General features: G+C 52.8%; 4 protein-coding genes across 4 annotated transcripts; 2 read left to right on the forward strand and 2 right to left on the reverse strand.

Annotated features, from left to right (window-relative positions):
* Nucleotides 1–1,393: 1,393 nt before the first annotated feature.
* On the forward strand, nt 1,394–2,740 carry M406DRAFT_266568 (uncharacterized protein; the record flags this gene model as incomplete). Its single annotated transcript, XM_040917811.1, has 1 exon — nt 1,394–2,740. One exon carries the CDS (start codon nt 1,394–1,396, stop codon nt 2,738–2,740), a length of 1,347 nt encoding a protein of 448 aa, XP_040772562.1.
* A 1,471-nt stretch (nt 2,741–4,211) lies between these two features.
* Nucleotides 4,212–7,211, forward strand: M406DRAFT_74535 (uncharacterized protein; the record flags this gene model as incomplete). Its single annotated transcript, XM_040925743.1, has 4 exons — nt 4,212–4,834; nt 4,958–5,704; nt 5,784–6,052; nt 6,175–7,211. 4 exons carry the CDS (start codon nt 4,212–4,214, stop codon nt 7,209–7,211), a joined length of 2,676 nt encoding a protein of 891 aa, XP_040772563.1.
* Nucleotides 7,212–8,174: 963 nt separating this feature from the next.
* M406DRAFT_265688 (family 61 glycoside hydrolase) lies at nt 8,175–9,184 on the reverse strand (the record flags this gene model as incomplete). The annotated part of the gene is made up of 3 exons (XM_040917754.1): nt 8,175–8,639; nt 8,733–8,902; nt 8,992–9,184. 3 exons carry the CDS (start codon nt 9,182–9,184, stop codon nt 8,175–8,177), a joined length of 828 nt encoding a protein of 275 aa, XP_040772564.1.
* A 1,373-nt stretch (nt 9,185–10,557) lies between these two features.
* On the reverse strand, nt 10,558–12,763 carry M406DRAFT_342354 (amine oxidase; the record flags this gene model as incomplete). The annotated part of the gene is made up of 2 exons (XM_040921764.1): nt 10,558–12,049; nt 12,735–12,763. 2 exons carry the CDS (start codon nt 12,761–12,763, stop codon nt 10,558–10,560), a joined length of 1,521 nt encoding a protein of 506 aa, XP_040772565.1.
* Between the last annotated feature and the right edge of the window lie 1,025 nt (nt 12,764–13,788).

A 13,788-nucleotide genomic window follows, 5' to 3' on the forward strand; every position in this document is an offset into this window, starting at 1 on the left:
TGGTCCAGCGCGGGTCGTTGAGGCAGGGGCAGAACACGATGGCGGAGAGCATGGTGGATGGGAGGTATTATCACTGATAATCATGGGGTCTTTGACGATAATTATGTATTTTTCGCCCCTGAACGTCAGGTCAGGTCGATCAATTCTGCCTTCGTTTTGCGTTCTTTCCTGTTGCTCAGGTGGTAGAGAAGGTGTGCTTGTTTCTTATTTGCCACAGATCCATTCAGTAATTTTGCTCTTGCTATGCAACAACGGGCGCATTGTGCTGCATGGTATCGATTATGGTATTTGTATTTATATTACTTCTCTCTGTGCTTTTTCGTCACCATGTCGGAGTCACCCATAAGCACTCCACACCTGCATAAGTTTTGTTTGCTTGGATGTTTGCCAGCATGTGACAAGGTGTGATGGTCTTCTGAGGCCACTTGTGGACAGTCACGTTGTCATGCTACCGTAATCACTGGCTTACTGATTGGTTCTCTTCCCTAGGCTCAACTGAAAAGTCGCAACATGAACAAGAGTAGTAATACTGGTCACTGGTCTCAACATGATTCGACTTGCAGCAGCCAGTCTGAGTGGAGAGCATCTATTGCCGGATGAGCGATGGAAAAGTCCTCAGTCAGAGCCACAAACCAGCGTCTCTCTGGGGCTTTGAACACGAAGGACTGAGACACGGACGCTGCGAGGTTTCTGTTGTGGGCATGGAGCATGAACTTGCGGCCAGCAACTCTCATAGGCATATTGATCAATTACCAAAGTGATTGTTATTATGCGAAAGCATGTGATCAATGAATGTAACTCCCTGACCACAATTGGCAGTCTAGGACTTGCTCACCTTCCTAGAATAGACAGGCACTCAGAACTACACTTGCCTACCTTGATGGTAGATCTTCTCCGGCTGTGCTTTAGACCACGTCGCCTATTGTATGTGATAGGAAATCAGAAGAGTGGTGCTAGTATCAACACAGTCATGACTTATCGAGTCTATTGCCGTGTGCAAGGGTGCGTTGACATGGGGTTGAGATCCTCCGGCTAATTGATCCATACGCACCTTTTCTTATCGTGGCCTCAAACCCGTAACATTGTCTTCTTCATTCATGTGCAACACATTGAGTTGGCAAGCCAAAGTACTATCGTGCCATCTAGAGAAGACATCAATCATCATCAATCATCATCAATCCATTCCAGCTGCGGATGATTAGACAACTCCAAGATGACAAGACGGACTGCCGCACAGCTTGAGGCTGGATTGGAGGGCGAGACTGCCCAAGGTGACAACAGGTCGCCGCCCTCGATGGATCTGCCCGTCCGATCACAGACCGAGAGATTTCCCAGACAGCTCTATTCGACGGCCTACGGCATGACCATCAGGAGACCCAACGGCGCCGACGGGATGAAGGCCACCAAGAAAAAGACCTACATCATCATCAAGACAGACCTCCTCATCCCGGGCGACGGCGAGCCCCTCAGCAACGCGGCCCTCGTCATAGAGAACAATCTCATCGCCTGGACAGGTCCGCAGCCCGACCTCCCAGCCAAGTACAGCTCCACCCCCCACCGCGCCTACCAGGTTCCCTACCTCATGCCAGGCCTCTGGGACGTCCACGTTCACTGCTCAGGCGACAGCATGACGGGCGAGGACGGATTCAATTACACGGGCTTCATCACCAACCACCCCACCGCAGCCGGCGCCCGCCTGGCCCGCGGGTGCTGGGAGGCCATCCAGCGCGGGTACACGAGCCTGCGCGACGTGGGAGGCATGGGCTGCGAGGTGGCCAAGGCGATCCGCGAGGGCGAGATTGTGGGGCCCAACATCTACTCCAGCGGAGCGGTTCTCTCGCAGACGGCAGGGCACGGCGACATGTTCAACATGCCGGCCAGCGTGGTGTACCAGAACCTAGGAGTCAGCGCCCAGGCCGGCACGGGCGGGCACCGGTTCGGCACGGGCGTCTGCTGCATCGTGGACGGGGTGGACGAGTGTCGCAGGGCGGTGCGGCTGCAGCTGCGGAGGGGGGCGCGGTGCATCAAGGTCTGCGCCTCGGGAGGGGTCATGTCGCGCGACGACGACGTGCAGCGGGCGCAGTTCAGCAAGGAGGAGCTGGCGGTGATTGTGGAGGAGGCGGCGAGGCAGGGCAGGTCTGTGGCGGCGCATGCGCACGCCAAGGCCGGCATCGTGGCTGCGGTCGAGGCCGGGGTGCGCACCGTGGAGCACCTCTCGTTTGCGGACCAGGAGTGCTTTGATCTGATCAAGGCCAAGGGCGCCATCTGTGTGCCGACTCGCTACATCATCGAGTACCTGCTCTCGACGGGCGGCGAGGGCCTGGACCCTGCGAGCTGGGAAAAGGCCAAGCTGTCGGCGTCGCACCACCTGGAGGCGTACCAGCTGGCCGTCAAGACCGGGTGCACCATCGCCATGGGCACAGACACGCCGCCTGGGTTCAACGTCGCCATCGAGCTCGAATATGCCGTCAAGGCCGGGCTGAGCAATCTCGAGGCCATCAAGGCCGCGACGGTCAACGGCGCGCTGACGGTCGGTGAGCAGGCGCCCAGGACTGGTCAGCTCAAGGCTGGCTACGAGGCTGATGTGCTGGGGCTCACGGCGAACCCGGTCGAAGATGTGAGGATCCTGCAGGACAAGGCCAAAATCAAGTGGGTATGGAAGGGGGGCAAGATTTACAAGGGGCCAGGTGTTGGGCCTTGGGGAGAGGACAAGTGGTTGGGAGACGATTCTGCGGAATGAAGAACTTGGATTTTATTACCTATGTCTAATTTGAAGAAAAAGAAAGAGAAGACAAATCATTGAAATGTAGTGTTTTCCCTCTTAAATTCGTGGTGTAGAAGGTGATGATTATGACCGTAGTCCTGGAAAGAGGGCGGGAAAGGAGGAAAGGGAAAGGAAGGCTGGCTGTACAAAGGTTGAGGCCGTGGCGTTGCTCAGGATTATATCCATGAATTCCATAGGACCCTTAAGACTCGAGAAAACCCATCATCTTGCTCTTTTGAATACAGTACACCAGGCTATTTCAAGTTTCAGCGTGGTGGGATGGGCCAGGCCAGGAGACCGCGGCCCGTCTCAGCACCAACTCAATTATTGCTTACAGTATGTCGCAACCTTTTGGTATGCTTATACGACCCAGCCAGCAGCAAAACCACCAGCACCCTTTTTCTCTCTTCTTTTCTTTCATTCATTCATCTTCTTCTTTCTTCCTTCTTTTATCGTAGAAAGACAGGTTGTGCCCAGTCTCAAGATCGTGCACGTCCACGAGACCTTCTGCTGACCGAGGGTAATTACAATCCATCCATCTTCTCCTTTAAACTTTAGCCACAAACCGGATCTCCCCTCTCACGCCATATGCAGTAGCCTGCACGAACCTCGTAGAATAAAATTTCCACTGTCACGGGGCAATACGATAATATCAGGACCATGACGTCTGCCAGCCACTGAAATCAAAGAAACTCGCCTCAAGCCTTGAAAGTCGGTCCCAGTGTGGGCATTGACCTGGCAGCTGAAAGGCAAGCTGCAGGACTCTGATTTGCTTAGAGGCAACCTGCCCGGGAGGCCAATGACACGGCCAGACGCAGGGCCCAATCTCGTGAGACCCCGTGGGACCCGCCCTCGGTCGACCTGGGCCGATCTGGGAGGGCGTCTCGGCGCAGTCCTATTGGACGGCTGGTTTTACTTTTGTGCTTTTTTTTTTTTTTTTTTTTTTAAACGCCAGCTGTACCGCGCCCCCCTTCCCCCCCAGTGATTGATGATGATGACAAGGTCAGGGCCCAGGGGAGGGGCAATTGTTTTGTTTCTTGGCCACCAGAGGAGGCTTATATTCTGTTTTTGAAAGGCTGTGGAAGATGTTTGGTTTTCTATGATGACGATCATTAAGAGAATGTTTCTTGAGTTTGTTTTCACTACCCTTGTCTACTCCCACTCCCATCTCTTTTCTTTTCTGAACTGGTGGTCTCTTTTGCTTCCCTTCTTTTTTTAGTTCTTGTCTTCTCTTTTTGTCTTCTTGCATAGGCTCTAAGCAGGCAGAGTTATACTTACAGTGTAAAACCAACCATCATCTACTGCATTCATTTCACTGCATACTACTTCTGTACCCCAGAAACCCTAATTAGCCTTATCATTTTGCGACTATTATTATTCTTATTACCACCACTACTACTGCACGTTCCCGTCGTTGTATTGGGCGGCTACGAACCGCTGGGAAATGATGGATCCCCCACCCAGCCAGCCATACAATCATCACCCATCACCCTATGCAAGACCACCACCACCAGCGCCAGGCACAGGTGATGGTGCAACACCGATGGCAGCGACGCGCCCAGGCGGTGGGTCGCAGCCCAGCGGCAGGAGGAGACCAAACAAGCTCAAGCAGCAAATGTCCGTCGTCGTCCCGCTGAATAATTCAGAGCTCATGTCTTTATCCGCCGCGACTCTGTCTTCCTATCCACTCGGCGTCCCAGACACAGAAACAACAACAACAACAACAACAAACATCTCCTCATCACGCTCTGCCGGTTTCGACACAGCCCTCTACGACCCAAGTTCGGACTCTGTTCATATACTACCGCATAGCCGCCGTCGTCCCCAGGTCCCCACCAAAAATTCCCAGGGGCCACCACCACCTGCACCACCACCAAAAGACCTGGATGATTCTGGGATCATTGTCGGCAACGCAAGGTCGAACCGGTCTAGGTTTGTGTATTCGCCGAGCCCGCGGCGCCAGAGCTTTGATCTGCCTCTCAGAGACCACCAATTGCCTGGTCAGGAGTCCAACAGCAAACCTTCCATTGCCCCTTTCAACTTGGGTCATATTCGAAACAAAACTGTCGAGTAAGCCACATGAAACCCCTGTCCTTATCCCTTATCCTTTGCATCACTTTCTCTATCGTTCTTGATTACTTTCTCTTTCTCTATTTTTAATTTATTATTTACATTCACTGACGCCATGATTAGCCTCATGTCTCCACCGCCAGGCAGGAAGAGAAGCCAAAAGGCCTTGATAGAGCATGTATCCAGCAAAAGCGTCGACGCCAATCCCAGTGCGGCCTTGACCAAGCAGATTGCCTCCTCGGTCCTGCACGAGCGGTACGGGAACAGGCGGACAGACGAGACGGCAGCTGAAAGAATTTCAGATACTTCTTCTGCTGCTGCTGCTGCTGCTGCTCCTCCACGACGTATCCAGGACATGTTGTCGTCGAATAATAATGATAATGATAATGATAATAATACTAATAACACAACCATGGGCGACCAGCAACAGCCACCACCACCACGCTGGGGTCTGCCCAGCAACCCGCGATCGTGGATTAATCACTCGAGGTCAACGTCCAAGGCAACAACGACCTCGTCGTCGTCGTCATCTTCAAGAGCCTCGTCTAGAAGCTCTGGACCGAGGTTTCGGTCGATCATTCCCAGTATCCCGGAGAGCAGCGGCGGCCCGACGACGATGGAGGATGAGGACGACCCTTTCCTGTACGACAGGCAGGATGAAGTCGATGAGCGCAGGAGCAGGAGCCGAGGACCAGTCGAGAACCGTTCTGAGAGGAAGACCAAAGTTGGTGGTGGTGGTGGTGGTGGTGGCAATTTCAACACCGCACAAGGCTACCCATGTCCATTCAGGAGGAGGAATCCTGTTGTCTTTAATGTTCGTGATCACGAGAGCTGTGCTCGACGCTCGTTTCCCGATATCGCGGAACTCAGGTATGTGCTCTCGCTTCCAACCATGAAGATGGTATACAAATAAGTGGTGTATTTGATAGGGACTAACATGAAAACCTAGGCGCCACCTGAGAACTGAACACCGTAACCAGAGGGCAACATATCGGTGTCCACGCTGCCAGCAGGCCTTTCCTAGCCAGAATGGGCTGAGCGACCACCTCATGGTGCCTCTCGAGGACATGTGTGAACCACGGCCGATGGGACCAGACAACTTCGCCGAGGTTGGGATCACCGACGATATGGACAGGGCTCTTTCGGGCAGCAGAATTCACACCTGGGTAGAGATGTGGCGTCTTCTTTTCCCACAGGATGCTGCTGTTCTTGATCCAGGTTCGTTATTCTTCTTTGATTCATTTCTCTCGTTCTTCCCCCCCCCCCCCCTTTTTTTTTTCCATGCCTTTCTGGCTTTCAGTTCGTGCAGTAATGATAAGCTAACCGCAATCATGTACCAGAAATCCTACCCGTCGTGGAGATCTTCGAGGCAGAGGAGGAATTCGACGACAGTGCAGCTGAGCTCAAAGATGATCTGTGCGAGTGCCTGAGGCGAGTCCTCCCCGACCAGGCCGGAGATTCCCTTGTCTACAGTGTCCTCGCCGGCCAGATCCAGCTCGTCTTTGAGCAGCACAGGGCCAAGGTCAATCGGAGATGCCGCAACAGTGTCGCTGTGGGAGGAGACAGACGACCTCCCCAGGACAGGAGCAAGTTCAGACTGTCTCGCTTCTCGGTCAGCATAGGAAACCAACCCAACATGGCCACCAACAACACCACCAGCCAGCGGTCATCGTACCCCTACCACCCTTCTTCTCACCAATCCACAACGAGGCCTCGTGGGTCACAGCACCGCCCAACCTTGTCAAGGAGGACCACCAGCATCAGCCCTACTTCTTCTTCCGTCTACTCCCGCTCCTCCTCCTTCTCTTCCTCGTCCTCCTCGCAGCAGCAGCAGCAGCAGCAGCAGCAGCAGCAGCAGCAGCACAACCAGCACCTCCGCACCCGCTCCGTCACCCGCTCCAGCTCCCTCAGCGTCGAGAGCCCCCGCCTCCCCTTCCGCGACTGGGTCCAGGGCGTCAAGCTCAACCCCAACTCCGTCTCCCCCTGCTCCTCCTCCTCCTCCTCCTCCTCCTCCTCCTCCGCCACGCCAGCAGGCCAGCGCGACTCTGGGCTCGCCCTGCAGTGTGACGACTGCGGCGCTGAGCCCTGCCAGTGCCCGACCTATGCGGAGAAGCTCTCGGCGTTCCTGACGCCGGTGCCTGGGGCCGTGGCTCCCGTGGCGCTCTCACCGTATGGGCATGGGGACAGTGATGAGGGGGATATGGACTGGGCTACGCAGTATGTGGATGAGGCGTTGTCTGCTGGGGGCGTGTTGACGGCGCGACGGCCGGTGGACGCGAAGGAGGTGTTGGTGGGTAACCATCATTATGAGTTGGGGCAGAAGAAGGTGGATGGACAGTCGCCTATGGTTGCGACAGCACAGCCGGCGTTCTTTTGAGAGGAGGGGAATGAGTGTGTATATAATGTATGGAATCAAATGAATTATGGCTGCGATGGGGTTATGGTTGTTGGGTGCCAGATGTAACATGATGGAGATTCATGTTGGTAGAAGACAGTGTATGATTGAGTGAAGAGCCAAACCTGAGATCTTGTGAAATGAGTGTTGTGATGAGGTTGCGTTGGCAGGCGAATTGAAATGGTACTTACGATAAGTCGAGACAATCTCGTTGTCCATAGTCGCAGCATAGACTGCTTTAACTTCTTGAGCAGCACATCTCTTTTCTCACTTACTTTACAAAGAATCAATAGGCAGGCACGGCAAATGCTACACAGGAAACCTCTCTTGACAGATCATGATCATTTTGACAACAACAACTTCCAACTATGTACATCAAAAGTCTAAAGTAACCAAACCTTTCTCTCCACAGACATTCAACAAAGTAGCAACATCCAAACAACTACCACATCAACCCAATTCCCAACCCAAGGCCCCTCTTTGCTGGAGCAATCAAGCAATCTAAGCCTTGTTCTGGCTGCTTCTCTTCTTCCTCTTGGAGCAGGTCTTGGCCGAAGAGGACGTCGCGGCCGGGGCAGCAGCAGAGGTGGCAGAGCTCTCGGCAGCCACGGCGGCGGCAGTCGAGGTAGCAGCGGCGCTGGAGCTGGTGGCCACAGCAGCCGAAGAAGAGCTGGTGACGGCAGCAGCGGCGGAGGACGAGGAGGCAACAACAGCAGCAGCGCTGGACGAAGAAGAAGAAGCGGCGGCGGCGGCGGCGGCAGTGGTAGCAGCAGCGCTGGAAGCGGCAGCAGCAGTAGTGGTGGTGTCGGACGAGGAAGAAGCCACAGATCCAGAGCCATCAGACGAGACGGTCACGTTCTCAGCGGAAGTGCCTTGAAAAAGAAAAGAACAATATGTTAGCATGGGGTGGTTATTGGGGCAGTGTTTGTGTAACGAGACAGGTCTTCAAATGAAAGAGAGAGGGAGAGAGAGAGAAGGTAAAGAAAAAAACTCACTGTTAAAGCACATTCCATAGTAGGTCTGGTCAACCAGGTTGGGCCAGTGGGAAACGCAAGCCTCGGGCCAGGTCGAGATACCAGGGGCGGTGTAGTTGGTGGGGATGGGGTAGTAGATGTCAATCTCGATACCAGGCTCGTAGCCAGTGTACTGACCCGGGATCGTGGTCAGAGGGCTGGGGGTGCCGGAACCAGAGCCGGTGACGGTCAGCTGCGCGCAGCCAATGTAGTACTGGGCACCCTCAAACTCCTCGGCGGCGTGCAGGGCAATGTGCTCGGCGCGGAGGAGGTAGTCGCCAGCCGCGAGCTCCGTGGGCAGGTCAACAGTGAAGTTCTGGATACCGCTGGTGCCGGGGATGTAGGTGGCCCACTGGAGACCGGCAGAGGTGATCTCATAGGTCGTGAGCTCATAGATCTGGAGCACGCGCACATGCCAATGTTAGAGATACTGTATTGCGATTCATTGTAGCCCTAGGGAGAGAACCGGGCAAGAGTAGGGAGAACTCACCTTGAACCAGTCGCCAGAGCCGTCGTACTGGTCGGCAGTGGTGCCAGAAGGAGCCTTGCTCATCCACACGGACAGAGGGCCAGGGTGAGAGATGGACACATCGACAGTGAAGCCAACGTTGTCACCAGGGGCCACCGTGTAAGTCGAGGTCTGAGCCATCGTCGAAGCCACTTTTTATTTACCTTGTTAGTAACGAGAAAGTTCAAGCTAGTCATGCCTGGCCCACCCAATCACAGAACAGCCGAGACTTGTTACTTACACAGACCACCAGAGTTGCAAATCATGTTGGTGGAAGTGATATCGGTGATGGGGCTGTTTGAGTTGTTCGTCTGACGAACATACTCGTACGGGCTCGTAATGTTACCATTGACGATCAGGGCCTCGAAGTTGTAGTGGGCAAAGGCCGCAGGGAGGAAGGCCGCGGCGGCCAGGAAGCTGGTAGAAGAATGCATGATGTTGATGATGACAAGACTGTTTCCTTGGTAGAGAGAGAAAGAGGAGGTAAATCTGAGTTAAAGTTGTTCAGATGTTACTGTTCAAGGATGAGAAGATCTGTGTGTAAAAGAGTGACAAAAGTGTCGGTCCACCAGGGCAAAAAAGAATGAACGACGTATCAACACAGTTGATGCGAAGAGAAGGACGTGGCGCAAGCGACACAAATGCCTAGAAAGCAATGGTAGAGAACGAAAGTGCCTGTGAAGGTTAAAGAAGAAGAGAAGAAGAAGAAGAGAGTCCTCTCCTGATCTTTTTGACGAGCTTGGCGATGACTTTTGTAGGGACAGTCGTCCCCTGAGAACAATCTTCGATGGCCATCCATCCTCGGCGCGCGTGCCGAACATTCAAATTTCGGATGGCACTGCAGGGCCAAGAGGTGGAGCGAAGGTGGATTTGAAACGAACATGTTCAAGGGTGTGCATGTTGGTTAGTGACGATAGCCTCACCCAGGAACAAAAACATCTCGGGGTTGGCCCCCTTCGAGGAGGGGCAGCGATCCACATTTTCTCGGGCTTCAGCGTCTAGATTGGATAGTCCAAGCCAAGGGACCTTCAAAAACCCGATTGAGTCTAGAGCAAAACATCCTGCAGGCATCAAGAGCCTCATTACCACGCCTGATGGACGGCCGATTCCTTAAAAGTTTCATGTTTTATTAAAACGGGCGGTTGTTTTCTCGCTTGCACATAGAAACCTCGGATGGCACCGGCGCCTTGCATAAACAAAACTGCAGTATCCCAGACGTAGCGACCGCCACTTCGCGCGTAGCAAAGATCCACATGAGTTTTTCCGTCAATGGATCACCCCGTACACATCTTAAAGAGTTGTCGCCAGCCCTTATTGTATGAAGGGAGCGAAGGTACTTATTCATTTGTACATTATCCATTCCTCCATTGTATAAAGCCACCCACCCACACATAAGGGGCCAAGTTCCCCTGTTTAATATATAAAATAGCCGATGATGCCTCGAAATGGATGCGAATGCGAGACATTTCTACGTCACCCTTCATTTATCGTTGAATGCGATTCGTAAGAATGGTGGTTACTTTAGGTATATACAAAGGTGTGGGAGGAACAGAACGACGGGTAGAGAGGGGAAGAGAGAAATGAAATCTCAAGATCTGGTTATCGTTCCAACTTGATTATAATCATTACTTATTAGGAAGGTCTTTCGATTTTCCTCGGTGGGTGTCTAGTTGGAGGGGAAGAGCCGTTGCCCCAGAACCCCTTTACTATATCTATACCTATATACATCGAGTCCCATCGCGCTTTATAATCTTAGCAGTCTTCATTTCAACGAATGAAGACATAAGGTAAGTCATCCCCCCTTGCTCTACTCATCATAATCCACAAAACTACTCACAGGCCACCCATTCACAGCATCGTATTCAGACAGCGGCGTCGTTCCATGCAAGACTTCATACGACGCCATCGACGTGCCGTTGCCCTTGACCAGCGCCGCGATGCGCTCACCAGCTTCTCGGCCCTCGAACCAAGACCCGTGCAGAAACCCGTAGTACTCAGCTGACGTGTGCTCGCCAGCAAACCACAAGGCCCCGACATTCGCCCTCAGGTTCTGGTGCTTCTCGAGCGTCATGCCGATGGGCCAGTTGCTGTAGCTCCCGTGCGTCCACGACTCGGTCGTCCAGCGCGGATACATGAAGGCGATGGGCTCCGGAATGTCAGCGTCGGGGAACATGGCGCGCAGGACCTCGAGCCCTTCCGCCTTGGTCTGCTCGTCGCTCTGCTTCTCGATCCTGTGGGACTCCTCGTCGACAACGGTCCCGAAGATGATATTGCTCCCGGGCAGGAAGCCAGGTGTCGACAGAGACTGCCACATGGGGTAGTACCCTCTTCGTGTCGGGTCGGCGTACAGGAAATACTGCGTGTCCTCGGGCCAGAACGTCTCGTTGAACTGGTAAAAGACCTTGGTGTACGTGCCCATCTGGAACTGCTCGATGGCCTCTTGCTTCCACCGTGGCAGCTGCGGCTCAAACTCGACGACATCGTTCTGCAAGACGCCAAGGGAGAATGTGCAGACTGCATACGAGGCCGAGACACACTCGCCGCTGGAGAAGTAGGCCGTCACGCCCTCGTCGGAGTACTCGATGCTGGACACATTCGTGTGCAGGAGCAGGCGGGAGTCGTTGGCCTGGAGGTTCAAGAAGGTCGAGGCCTCGCCCACGAGCCACTTGTTGAACCCCTGCTGGTCGTACACAAAGTTGTCGTTGTCGCCGAATTGGTTAAAAGTCAGGTTGTCGCCTGTGACGCCAAACACAAAGCTGCTCTGGTCGAGCGAGTAGCCGGCGTCCCAGTCCCAGTTCCACCACTCCACGGCCACCTTCTTCATATCCTGCTTCGGCTTCCATCCCACCAGGCTGAAGCCAGTGCGAGCAGAGGGGTCCTGCAGGTTCTCCGTCAACAGGTAACCGGCGTCCGCTACGGCGACATCTGAAGCGTCGTCGTACTCGTCCAGGACATGCGTATAATCGTTTGCGCCCGTTTCGTCGTACGTCAGGATCGAGTCGTAGTCCGAGTAAGTATTGGTCACGTTCCACTTCTTGGAGAAGGTCCAGACCGGATTCTCGGGGGCGCCGGGGTCCTCAGCGCCCAGGCCCTGGATCCAGTTGGCCCCGAGCTCGACGACATAGGGTGTGCCGTCTCCCTTGTCACCAAAGGTCGTGTGGTACATTCGTCCGCCGATGTAGTCGTTCCGATCCACGATGATGAAGTCCGAGATGGAGGCATTGGACAGAGCCTGGGCTGCTGTGATACCAGCAACACCAGCGCCGAGCACGATTACCTCGGTCGTACGACACGCTGACCTTGTCTCGTGAGCATTGCGCTTCTGCAGGTTGGGTGGCGCAGCATAGACAAGTCTACTGGCCCCCAACGCCACCAAAACATAAGTGCAAGAGAGTGTGTGCATGACGAGAGATACACGCGGGCTGGGTTCACAGGCACTTACAATTGAGGACCGTATAAGTATCAAGAGTCTACTTCATTGTAAAGAGCAATTGAAATAGCAAGTTCGACATATATATTTACACACATTGGGCTGTTTTTCTTTCCATGGATAAGCGAAATTTGATGGTAGCATTCGGAGGTACGCCAGCAAATAGGAGTTGTTGATCAATTGAAAATTCTCCACATGTTTTGTTATCAATTCCCAAAGTTTCATGCTATGTATCGATTTTAATCTATCGACTGGGAACTCTGCAGAGCCGAATATCCGTTGATTGTATCCTGGTGAATGGTTTGGTAATCAGATTTTGATTTGACTTTGTTTTCGGGGGGGGGGGGGGGAGGGACTCGTGGTAGTTCGGTCCACGGTGCATATGTCCCTCTTACAAAGTCACTATAGACTTGAAGGACGTGCCCTCAGAAATAACTTAGTTAAGTCTTGTAGTAAGAATTAAGTAATTAGCTACGCGCTCAGGCCGTCGTTTGGTTCAACGCATTGACTCCACAAGCGAAGCGAATTGTTTGTTCCTATCCAATCAGACTCACGCTCTCTTATTGTAAATGACCACTTGCATTGTTTGGGCTTTTAAGACTGTCTGGACCTCGACGGGCTCATATGATTCTATATCCTTGGAGGTAAGGGAAAGGAGCCAACGTGAATACTCCTCGTTGTTTAACTATCTTATGCATTGCGCTCTATGACAGGGATTCGAGATCACACCTGAGAGTCTATCAGGTGGAAATTAAGATAATTTCTAGTTAAGGTATGCACTACCATAGGAGAGAAATATTTTATTTTTTTTTGTTTTTGAAAGGGATCTTGAGACGAATTGTCCTTTGCTCAATCCTACAACACGACCGACTCTTGTAATTAAGTCAATTAAGACCCACCGGCCGGGGTACTTATCAGGTCTTTGTCTTTACTTTATTCATGGCTATTATTCTTTCGAAGCGAAAACTTACAATGAATAATAGATACTACTTTTGTACTTATAAACATTCCAATACGGTGAATTGTTGTGCGAGTCCTGTCTATCTGTCTATATAGACTACATCATTTGCAGCTTGCACTGGGAGTGGCCATCCTCTTAGTGCTCGTATAATTGACGGAAGAGAAGCATCAAATTCTAACCAATCCGTAGGCATAGATATTGTCAAACCAAAAATTCCTGTAGAAACAATGCGTTAAATCCACGCCCACCATTGGCCGGCATACTTGTGTCTTAACTGTCCAACTGGAGTATTCTGCTTACACAAGGTTGAGACTATGATGAATTCGACGATAATTATCCAACCAAGAAACATGACCCGAGACGCAGACAAGAGGCCCCCAAATCGAGCAACTGATCAATGTACTATACTGCCCGGCTTGGATCTAGACTTGCCGTGCTGCAAAGGGTCGGCAGGGGTTTCCCATTCTCCTCCCCCCCCCCATCCGCCTTACAGATGCACTCTAGCCTCTCGGCCAAGTGGCTCGGATGGGAGCAGACAAGCGACGACGATGCTACCCAAGTTGCTTGTCTAGCGCGCCACATTCCCGCCTTTGCACAGTAAAATTAGCACGTCTCGCTTGTTGCAAGTCAGCACTATCTGTATCCTT

This window comes from Cryphonectria parasitica (assembly GCF_011745365.1).
Source record: "Cryphonectria parasitica EP155 unplaced genomic scaffold M406scaffold_8, whole genome shotgun sequence".
Classification (NCBI taxonomy): domain Eukaryota; kingdom Fungi; phylum Ascomycota; class Sordariomycetes; order Diaporthales; family Cryphonectriaceae; genus Cryphonectria; species Cryphonectria parasitica.